Raw genomic sequence first — 12,181 nt, 5'->3', positions numbered from 1 at the left:
AGGGTTGTGCCAATAAACGATAGAATCGTGTTTCGACGATAGTCAGAGATATCATCGTAAGCAGATTTCTCTGTCGATAATCAAGACGATATTAGGCTCATTCTCCTATTAATGTATTAAATAACAATAATTAAAACCAAATTTATTTTTATTAGGTGGCCTATTAATAATTCGGCTATCAAACTGCCCAGCTATTTCACTTCAGCACTGCGTTTCAGACACACACCTGCTTTTATACAGTCTATGACACACACACACGTGCACATGCAAAAAGCGGATTAGAGCCTGTAACGTTAGTCACTGAAGAAGGTGTCCGCTTTGACTCGGATAACTCACTAAATCCATGAAATGAAGAGAAAAAAAAAACGAGGAGTTGGTGTCCGACACATTTAATGGCTGGTACACGGCAACGCGCTCTTCTCTTACATAAGAGCTTAACACTTTCTTGGCGTTAACAAATAAAGTAAAGACAAATAATAACAAGACGGCAGAGGAAACTTATCATTCATAGTGGATCACACGTAGTCCTTCTCTTAAAGACTGATCACTTAACTTATAACACACACTATCTGGTGATGAGGTAGAAGGACTATGTGAGAAGCACTATGGATGATAAGTTTGCTCTGCCGCCATGTTGTTATTTTCATGCACACCGCACTATAATGTGATGCATGCAAAATACATAGTTTTGGCCGTTTCAGAGTCTGCATCCTCAAACAGATGCACATCGTCTGCAGATATAAGGTAATTCATTCAACTTTAACAAGTAATCTGAACGGCCTATATATGTGCACTCTTTTAACGAGCCCTCACTGACTTAAAATGCCACAGTTATGTTAGAATGCATCTCATTCTTGTTTCTGTGGTGGTGCGTTGGTCTCGTTATGAACGTGCGGTCCGGAGCGCTGTATGGCTGATGCAGCAGTTCAATTAAACTCGTCGATCTCACAGGCTGACGATATGACGATCTGAAAAATGGGCATATCGACCAAAACTACTTAACATACGACTGTTTTAATAATTATTTATTTTTTAATTTGTAATACTTTTTAAAATTACTTAATTGCTTATGTTAGGTTATGTAAATTTAAGGAATTTAAGATTCTCAAGTCAGTAAACTGATTAATTAATATGGGGGAAAAAGGGTAGATCAAGAATTATTCTCGAATTTGCTTGTGAGGTGACTAAAGATTCCCATTACTAATGCCTGTTACGCCTTATCAGAAGATCAAGAGCTGGACTTAAACCAAAAATGTCTACCTGTTCAGCTGGCTTGGGACAGTTTATTTTGTCAGAAAGGTGTGTACCCTCTTCTGATGGTATGTTCTCCTCATTGTGAGGGACTGCTTGGTTCACCTGTAAAGAGAGAACAGAATCCACAGTGAATTTATGTTTTATTTCACACTGGTGAAACATCAGGACATCCACACACACACATACACACACACATGGCTAGTTTCACACCACATCAATGTCAGTACAGTGGACAGACTCTTCATCACACACTCATGGATCCTCAAACAACGTCACAGTTTAAAATGAGGACAAACTATGAAACGTCTATAAAAAGACGGTGGGGGGGGGGGGGGGTGCCACGGTGGGCAAGTGACATAACCAGTGTTGCGGCTTAACAACAGTATCAATGTCAGCTCTGTCTATCACGGCAAGCCTATAATGCAGTTGCATAAAGTACAAGTCAAAACAGTGCTAAGATCGAGTAGGGATGATTGGCTGTACAGTGTTGAGTTCAGTGATTGGTGTTGCTATGGGCAACCAATGGTTGTCTCAATTTGGTTAGTGCTTTTTGCCATCGGTCCATGTGACAGGGGTTTAGTGCAAGAGATCTAACCTGAGAATGGTTCTCCATCATGTCAGAGGCTGTGGATGAATGGTCACTGTTGTGGTCGGTGGATTGACCACTATTTGAAGGCCTGGGTTCAGACAAATAACTCCCAATCTGATTCAATAAGAACATACACATTAGATCAAGGCAGAAACAAGCAATTACAAAGATATTCAACAGCAAATGGATCTGTAACTCTCGTTACAGTCATCGCTGTAACGTGCGAAAGCATACAAAACACATTCCATCTGATTCCACACCAATCATCCATAATTAAGACAAACACACTATATATATTTCACACTGGAGAAACATCAGGACATCCACACACACACACGGCAAGTTTCACAACACATCAATGTCAGTACAGTGGACAGACTCTCATCACACACTCATGGAATCCTCAAACAACGTCACAGTTTAAAAATGAGGACATCATTATGTTAAAAATAGGTCTATTAATCAATACTAAAATAGATTAGATTTGAATTCTACTGTGGATCTAAATGGATCAATATGCCCATTCAATATGACTTTTCATTTCAAATGCTGACGCGCGCTTTGTTTGTGAAGACTGCTCGTGCATGCAGCTGTGCGCAACCAAGTCTAATTGGGTTAATGCACTTGCGTATCAAAATGGTTTTGTGACGTAAAATTCATATAAACACAGTCAGTGATTAGGGTTGCCACCCGTCCCTTAAAATACAAAATCGTCCCGTATTTAAAGGTAAAATTATGCACCCCATATCAAAACAATATGGGACACGATATGTCCCGTATTTTACACAGGCCAACACATTTGAATAAATAAATAACTAGTTTGCACTGTTTACAATACTAAGAGCAATTATAAAGAAATGCATTTAAATAAAAGTAGGCTATTAGAAAAGCTCATTTGCATGTGATTTTGGCATCTTTGTTTCCATAGCGATGGAGTCTCCAGAACGCGCGCCTTTAAAGCCCTTTCACACGAGCGCAGCATGCGTTCAACAAACCTGCGCAGTTTAACACATCTAGAAGCTAACATCTGCCCTCTTAACACAAGACTCTCCAGATGGAGCGCTGAATGGGAAAGTTATCAATTTGTCTGTCAAGTAACTAATGATGAACGCAAGGTTTGCAGTGATGCATTTCAGTTGATCACGGTGGACTGTCTGAATTAAAGGGACAGTTCACCCAAAAAAGTTAAAAAGATTGTTTACACAACACGTTAACCTAAACCTGAAAATGTCTTTCTTCCGTTTAACATAAAAGAAAAAATGTAAATAATGTGGGTAACCAAACCGGTTCTGGTGCCCAATGTTTTTTTTTTGACATTTTCTTTTTTTTTTTTACCTTACTTTGGAAGTTACAACCATCAGCTGTTTGATTGAGACACATTCTTCAAAGTATCTTTTGTGTTCAGCAGAAGAAAGAACTGTATGCAGGTTTAGAACAACCTGGGTAAATTATGACTAATTTCGTTTCTGTGTGAACCATACTATAAAAAAGTGACAGACACATCCGTGTTTCTGAAGGTATAGGCCTGCTGTTTTATTAACATTTGGATAGTCTGTTAATATAATATTCCATACATTATCAGAGCTTGGTAGACATAATTAATATATTTTTAGACATGATTACACGGATAAATTAATATTATAATTAAATGTTAGTTATTTATGTTTTGAAGCTATATTAGTTTAAAATTCTAAACATTAGGGTTGTGCCAATAAACGATAGAATCGTGTTTCGACGATAGTCAGAGATATCATCGTAAGCAGATTTCTCTGTCGATAATCAAGACGATATTAGGCTCATTCTCCTATTAATGTATTAATAACAATAATTAAAACCAAATTTATTTTTATTAGGTGGCCTATTATAATTCGGCTATCAAACTGCCCAGCTATTTCACTTCAGCACTGCGTTTCAGACACACACCTGCTTTTATACAGTCTATGACACACACACACGCGCACATGCAAAAGCGGATTAGAGCCTGTAACGTTAGTCACTGAAGAAGGTGTCCGCTTTGACTCGGATAACTCACTAAATCCATGAAATGAAAGAGAAAAAAAAAAACGAGGAGTTGGTGTCCGACACATTTAATGGCTGGTACACGGCAACGCGCTCTTCTCTTACATAAGAGCTTAACACTTTCTTGGCGTTACAAATAAAGTAAAGACAAATAATAACAAGACGGCAGAGGAAACTTATCATTCATAGTGGATCACACGTAGTCCTTCTCTTAAAGACTGATCACTTAACTTATAACACACACTATCTGGTGATGAGGTAGAAGGACTATGTGAGAAGCACTATGGATGATAAGTTTGCTCTGCCGCCATGTTGTTATTTTCATGCACACCGCACTATAATGTGATGCATGCAAAATACATAGTTTTGGCCGTTTCAGAGTCTGCATCCTCAAACAGATGCACATCGTCTGCAGATATAAGGTAATTCATTCAACTTTAACAAGTAATCTGAACGGCCTATATATGTGCACTCTTTTAAACGAGCCCTCACTGACTTAAATGCCACAGTTATGTTAGAATGCATCTCATTCTTGTTTCTGTGGTGGTGCGTTGGTCTCGTTATGAACGTGCGGTCCGGAGCGCTGTATGGCTGATGCAGCAGTTCAATTAAACTCGTCGATCTCACAGGCTGACGATATGACGATCTGAAAAATGGGCATATCGACCAAAACTACTTAACATACGACTGTTTTAATAATTATTTATTTTTTTAATTTGTAATACTTTTTAAAATTACTTAATTGCTTATGTTAGGTTATGTAAATTTAAGGAATTTAAGATTCTCAAGTCAGTAAACTGATTAATTAATATGGGGGAAAAAGGGTAGATCAAGAATTATTCTCGAATTTGCTTGTGAGGTGACTAAAGATTCCCATTACTAATGCCTGTTACGCCTTATCAGAAGATCAAGAGCTGGACTTAAACCAAAAATGTCTACCTGTTCAGCTGGCTTGGGACAGTTTATTTTGTCAGAAAGGTGTGTACCCTCTTCTGATGGTATGTTCTCCTCATTGTGAGGGACTGCTTGGTTCACCTGTAAAGAGAGAACAGAATCCACAGTGAATTTATGTTTATTTCACACTGGTGAAACATCAGGACATCCACACACACACATACACACACACATGGCTAGTTTCACACCACATCAATGTCAGTACAGTGGACAGACTCTCATCACACACTCATGGAATCCTCAAACAACGTCACAGTTTAAAAATGAGGACAAACTATGAAACGTCTATAAAAAGACGGTGGGGGGGGGGGGGTGCCACGGTGGGCAAGTGACATAACCAGTGTTGCGGCTTAACAACAGTATCAATGTCAGCTCTGTCTATCACGGCAAGCCTATAATGCAGTTGCATAAAGTACAAGTCAAAACAGTGCTAAGATCGAGTAGGGATGATTGGCTGTACAGTGTTGAGTTCAGTGATTGGTGTTGCTATGGGCAACCAATGGTTGTCTCAATTTGGTTAGTGCTTTTTGCCATCGGTCCATGTGACAGGGGTTTAGTGCAAGAGATCTAACCTGAGAATGGTTCTCCATCATGTCAGAGGCTGTGGATGAATGGTCACTGTTGTGGTCGGTGGATTGACCACTATTTGAAGGCCTGGGTTCAGACAAATAACTCCCAATCTGATTCAATAAGAACATACACATTAGATCAAGGCAGAAACAAGCAATTACAAAGATATTCAACAGCAAATGGATCTGTAACTCTCGTTACAGTCATCGCTGTAACGTGCGAAAGCATACAAAACACATTCCATCTGATTCCACACCAATCATCCATAATTAAGACAAACACACTATATATATTTCACACTGGAGAAACATCAGGACATCCACACACACACACGGCAAGTTTCACAACACATCAATGTCAGTACAGTGGACAGACTCTCATCACACACTCATGGAATCCTCAAACAACGTCACAGTTTAAAAATGAGGACATCATTATGTTAAAAATAGGTCTATTAATCAATACTAAAATAGATTAGATTTGAATTCTACTGTGGATCTAAATGGATCAATATGCCCATGGCACCTTATCAGAAGATGAAGAGCTGGACTTAAACCAAAAATACCTGTTCAGCTGGCTTGGGACAGTTTATTTTGTCAGGAAAATGTGTACTGTCTTCTGATGGTATGTTCTCCTCATTGTGAGGGACTGCTTGGTTCAACTGTAAAGAGAGAACATGCTCTGAACATTTGAAGGCCATTTTGAACAAAAAAAAAAGTGTGTATGACTGCACTGTGCAATGCTGTGTCAATACTGCATTATTTTTATTTAATAGACAGTCCAGAGATTGTTTACGTTGTTCTGTCCTGTTCATCAGGTAATAAAACGCAGAATGTCAATTAACACATAACTCCACAATACCAACACAAACTAAATAGAGACCTGATTACCTGAGTACGCCATGGCCAGTCTGAATCTCCATAGTTGTATGTTAATTCTTCTCCTGAAGCTATGGCCTTAACCGAAAACAAACACAGATGTGGTTTACCTTCAACACTAATTTTTTTCACTTTACAGTTAGGAGTCTTGTTATTATCGTTCACTAGTCTCCCAAGTGAACCATCTTCTTTTGAGGCATCAATGCTAAAATGGGAGAGAGAAAAAAAAAAACATGAAATTTGTTTCCAATAAGTCAAAAATAGTCTGAAAAAATGGTTCCCAAAACCTACCACCATTGCCTTCCATTCCAATCAAACTCAAACAAGAAGGTATTTTCTGTTTCATTGTATCTATTCTGTCTTGTTTGGCTCTCCTCTTGGGAAAGTAACTCTCCACGGTATTCAAGAATGAAGCATCCTTTGTCAATGGACATGCTAGCAAACACACCTCTACCTATGATAAAGACAGAGATGGCACGTCTTGAATATTAAGTGTCTCTGTAGAAATTAAGTTGTTCTTTATTCAATTGACCTAGCCTTTAAAGGGCATGCACACATTAATTACAGGACATGCAAACTTCCATAATCGGTTCAGTTTAAATTTATGTGAAAAGCTGCTCTGATTGAAGAAGCACTGAAATACGGTTACTAACCTTTATGAGAGTTAATGAATCTCTCCTCAAGGCATGGTTTGTCTTTGCCAGACAGAATGTGTGCAGTGGCATCCTCCACAGGACTAAATCGCTTCCGTTTAGACATGACATGCAGTAATACATTTAAATTCTGGAAAGGATAGTTAGAAAGCAAATTATCAAAAACTCAGTCACTAATATTTCAATCTTGATTGCATTACTTTCCAGTCAGCTTTACACTCACTTACCAACTTGATCATGCTTGCTAATTACACACGAAACATGTATTTCTCAAATAAAAAATTGACTAAAGAATACATATTAATCAAAATTTAGTAGGGTTATAAATGTTGAAAAAGGCATGCGGTTGTTCTGTCGACATTTTTGAGAATCGATTTTTCTCAAATTATCTGCAACTAGCGAGCATTAGGCCTGTCGCAATAATCAATAATATATCGACATAACTCACAATATCTACATGACCTCAAAACCGTCTGGTGACGCAATCCTTCGCCCAGTATGTTTATATGATAATGAGTGGCAGCACATCTCGCAGATCGCGCTGTGGTGTTGTGTTCTCCTTCAAACACACAGCGCCCTACAGAAGCTGAAGAACACGCCATCGTGTTTTCATGACAACTAACGTTACAGAACAAATCTAAATGCGCTCGATTTCAAAGCCGCAATCCACTGTTCTTGAGCAAGTTAATACGTCACAGCGCAAAATGGTGCACATAAAAAACCTGTTTTATTATCAGATCAGTCTCGCTGAGGCTCGTTCAGACACACATCTGCCCGCTAACTTAACTCAGCAATAGTGTGCACCTTTTCTCTTCTCTACTTGTAACGTACTTTGCGCTTTTTTATTAGTATTATTATTTTACAATGATTATTTACTCTTTATTTAAGTTTTTTTTTTCATTCAGTGTTTTTTTGACACCACTTATCAAAATAATTAAATGGTTGTTGTCTTTTTAAAGTGTATAACGTTATGCCTAATTTTATTATTATGCTTTTATATTATGATTAAATACTAAGTGGCACAAAATTGTCTTAAAATGACAATAATATTATTTATGACAGGCCTAACGATTGGCTTCGGTCTAACGCTAATTTAGCTCACCTAAATAACGTTCGTTACTCGTCGTCTTCATACTATAGGCGAGCACCAGATGTAGTCATTTGCTGGTCTGTATATCTAGGTAGCTATCAATCATTTGTTTATTTGGTCAAAGTTTCACAATTTGAAAAGATAAGAGTTTATAAAACAAGCTAGTGAACTTACCTCTCTGACGATCTGTCTCCTCGCGCGAATGACGAACTCAACTCGTCACGGCTCCCGCCAAAAAAAATGTTTTCCCGGGTTAAATTACGTCACTCAACTTTTTCACAAATGAAATTATTTTTCCTTATAAAATATATTAAAAACGTTCCCGTCAGTTTTTTCCCCAACCCATACTCCATGTGAGTCTAGAACAGCAAACTTCACTGCAATTTGTATAATTATTCACCAGCATTACAAAATAAAATAAAAAACTCTAAAACTGTGTCGGCAACCATGTGCTTTAATATCAATGTTTTCTCCAATTAATGGACTTTTAATTACCAGAAATGCCTTATAATAATATTAATACATTTAATTAATTCATGACTGTTGATCAAATATGTATTCTACACGTGTGCATGGGCTAGTACTCCTAGCACTATAACTGATCTAATTGAGTAGTTACTATCACTTTATACTTCATGTAGCTTAAAGGCCTATTAAATAATTAGTTCACTTTAAAATGAAGATTAGCCCATTATTTACTCTCCCTCAAGTCATCCTAGGTGTATGTGACTTTCTTCTTCCAGACCAATACATTAAGAGTTATATTAATTAACACCATGATGTTTCTGAGCTTTATAATGGGAGTGAATTGCAATCAACAAGAAAGTCACATACACCTTGGATGACTTGAGGGAGAGTAAATAATGGGCTAATCTTCATTTTAAAGTGAACTACTCCTTCAAGGCCTGTTTGTGGGGCAAGTATGGTGCAGAGGCTTATCGTTAAGTAAGCATGTATAACCTGTAAGCATATCACTGAAGTAAAAAGTTTTTTACTTTTAAAAGTAGATTATTTTAAAAGTATGTGGACATCATCGGAGGGCCAGGTCAGGGCTGAAAAGAAGATCTGTATTATACTCAACTCATCTTCCGTTGATCTTCAGCTACAGTCTAAACATTATGTCTGGCTAATGGAATAAGGTATAATTCACTGTACGATTATTAAATTTCAGATCAATAGGTAGCAGGTTCAAACTTGCTAAGTGAAGACCAGGGAGATAGTGGTATGTTTCAGAAGAACACCCTACAGATTCTAAGTGTCTTGTTTGAAGGAAACCAGCTCTGCTCATCACCTGCAGTATCTCAACAGAGTAAAGTGTGCTGGTAGCAGACTTGTGTTTTGGGCTGTTTTTCAGCAGCAGGGACTGAAGGACTCGTCAGAGTAGTTGAAACACTCAGTGCAGCAAAATATACAGTATTGTTCAAAATAATAGCAGTACAATGTGACTAACCAGAATAATCAAGGTTTTTAGTATATTTTTTATTGCTACGTGGCAAACAAGTTACCAGTAGGTTCAGTAGATTGTCAGAAAACAAACAATACCCAGCATTCATGATATGCACGCTCTTAAGGCTGTGCAATTGGGCAATTAGTTGAAAGGGGTGTGTTCAAAAAAATAGCAGTGTCTACCTTTGACTGTACAAACTCAAAACTATTTTGTACAAACATTTTTTTTTTCTGGGATTTAGCAATCCTGTGAATCACTAAACTAATATTTAGTTGTATGACCACAGTTTTTTAAAACTGCTTGACATCTGTGTGGCATGGAGTCAACCAACTTGTGGCACCTCTCAGCTGTTATTCCACTCCATGATTCTTTAACAACATTCCACAATTCATTCACATTTCTTGGTTTTGCTTCAGAAACAGCATTTTTGATATCACCCCACAAGTTCTCAATTGGATTAAGGTCTGGAGATTGGGCTGGCCACTCCATAACATTAATTTTGTTGGTTTGGAACCAAGACTTTGCCCGTTTACTAGTGTGTTTTGGGTCATTGTCTTGTTGAAACAACCATTTCAAGGGCATGTCCTCTTCAGCATAGGGCAACATGACCTCTTCAAGTATTTTAACATATGCAAACTGATCCATGATCCCTGGTATGTGATAAATAGGCCCAACACCATAGTAGGAGAAACATGCCCATATCATGATGCTTGCACCTCCATGCTTCACTGTCTTCACTGTGTACTGTGGCTTGAATTCAGAGTTTGGGGGTCGTCTCACAAACTGCCTGTGGCCCTTGGACCCAAAAAGAACAATTTTACTCTCATCAGTCCACAAAATGTTCCTCCATTTCTCTTTAGGCCAGTTGATGTGTTCTTTGGCAAATTGTAACCTCTTCTGCACATGCCTTTTTTTTAACAGAGGGACTTTGCGGGGGATTCTTGAAAATAGATTAGCTTCACACAGACGTCTTCTAACTGTCACAGTACTTACAGGTAACTCCAGACTGTCTTTGATCATCCTGGAGGTGATCATTGGCTGAGCCTTTGCCATTCTGGTTATTCTTCTATCCATTTTGATGGTTGTCTTCCGTTTTCTTCCACGTCTCTCTGGTTTTGCTCTCCATTTTAAGGCATTGGAGATCATTTTAGCTGAACAGCCTATCATTTTTTGCACCTCTTTATAGGTTTTCCCCTCTCTAATCAACTTTTTAATCAAAGTACGCTGTTCTTCTGACAAAGGCTTGAACGACCCATTTTCCTCAGCTTTCAAATGCATGTTCAACAAGTGTTGGCTTCATCCTTAAATAGGGGCCACCTGATTCACACCTGTTTCTTCACAAAATTGATGACCTCAGTGATTGAATGCCACACTGCTATTTTTTTGAACACACCCCTTTCAACTAATTCAACTAATTGCCCAATTGCACAGCCTTAAGAGCGTGCATATCATGAATGCTGGGTCTCATTTGTTTTCTGACAATCTACTGAACCTACTGGTAACTTGTTTGCCACGTAGCAATAAAAAAAATATACGAAAAACCTTGATTATTCTGGTTAGTCACATTGTACTGCTATTATTTTGAACAATACTGTATAGAGATAGCCTTAATGAAAGCCTAGTCCAGAGAATCCAGAAGCTCAGACTTGACAGATCGTTCACTTATAGACAACTCTGTGAATGTGCTTGAGTAGCCAGCCAGAGCCTGGGATTAATCCCAATCAAACATTTCTGGAGAAACCTGAAAATCTGCATCTGCCCTCATCCAACCTGACAGAGCTTGAGAGGTGAAGAATAACAGATAACTGCCAAATGATGATGAGAAAAGCTTGTTGCATTTAATAAAAAAAGACTTGAGGCTGTAAAAGTGTTCCAGCTAAAAACAAACCACAAAATTTCAATTCCAAAAAAGTTGGGATACTGTACAAATTGTGAATAAAAACAGAATGCAATGATGTGAAGTTTCAAATTTCAATATTTTATTCAGAATACAACATATATGACATATAAAATGTTTAAACTGAGAAAATGTATAATTTTAAGGGGAAAAGATTTTAAATTTCATGGCATCAACACGTCTCAAAAAAGTTGGGACAAGGCCATGTTTACACTGTGTGGCATCCCCTCTTCTTTTTATAACAGTCTGCAAACGTCTGGGGACTGAGGAGACAAGTTGCTCAAGTTTAGGAATAGGAATGTGTCCCATTCTTGTCTAATACAGGCTTCTAGTCTTAGGTCTTCTTTGTCGCATCTTCCTCTTTATGATGCACTAAATGTTTTCTATAGGTGAAAGATCTGGACTGCAAGCTGGTCATTTCAGTACCCGGATCCTTCTTCTACGCAGCCATTATGTTGTAATTGATGCAGTATGTGGTCTGGCATTGTCATGTTGGAAAATGCAAGGTCCTTCCTTAAAGAGACGACGTCTGGATGGGAGCATATGTTGTCCCAACTTTTTTGGAATGTGTAGCTCTCATGAATTCCAAAATGAGCCAATATTTGGCATGACATTTCAAAATGTCTCACTTTCATCATTTGATATGTTATCTATATTCTTAAGTTTGAGATTTGTCAATTATTCCATCCTTTTTTACTACAATTTGTACAGTGTCCCAACTTTTTTGGAATCGGTTTTGTATTTAGTCTATTTATGTTTTTATGTACTTAACTATGTTTTTTTAAAAAAAGATTGATATGGAAAAAAGTAATTTAAAGCAGTTTTACATA

At 37.8% G+C, this 12,181-nt stretch overlaps 1 protein-coding gene across 2 annotated transcripts in view; it reads right to left on the bottom strand.

Moving 5' to 3' along the window:
• Window positions 1-466: 466 nt before the first annotated feature.
• The window catches only part of LOC113048373 (SET domain-containing protein 5-like), a 122,042-nt gene continuing 110,327 nt past the window's right edge, over window positions 467-12,181 (bottom strand). For both annotated transcript variants that reach the window (XM_026210163.1, XM_026210170.1), the window contains 8 exons: window positions 6,918-7,047; window positions 6,556-6,718; window positions 6,277-6,469; window positions 5,952-6,047; window positions 5,389-5,496; window positions 4,802-4,897; window positions 1,850-1,957; window positions 467-1,356 (listed from right to left, as the gene is read on the bottom strand). In XM_026210163.1, the coding sequence (XP_026065948.1) occupies window positions 1,201-1,356; window positions 1,850-1,957; window positions 4,802-4,897; window positions 5,389-5,496; window positions 5,952-6,047; window positions 6,277-6,469; window positions 6,556-6,718; window positions 6,918-7,047 (1,050 nt within the window). In that variant the 3' untranslated portion in view covers window positions 467-1,200. The remainder of the gene's footprint in view (window positions 1,357-1,849; window positions 1,958-4,801; window positions 4,898-5,388; window positions 5,497-5,951; window positions 6,048-6,276; window positions 6,470-6,555; window positions 6,719-6,917; window positions 7,048-12,181) is intronic.

Source organism: Carassius auratus, chromosome 3 (assembly GCF_003368295.1).
Source record: "Carassius auratus strain Wakin chromosome 3, ASM336829v1, whole genome shotgun sequence".
Classification (NCBI taxonomy): domain Eukaryota; kingdom Metazoa; phylum Chordata; class Actinopteri; order Cypriniformes; family Cyprinidae; genus Carassius; species Carassius auratus.
Note: the sequence above shows the minus strand (reverse complement) of the source record. Positions and strands in the feature narration are given on the sequence as shown.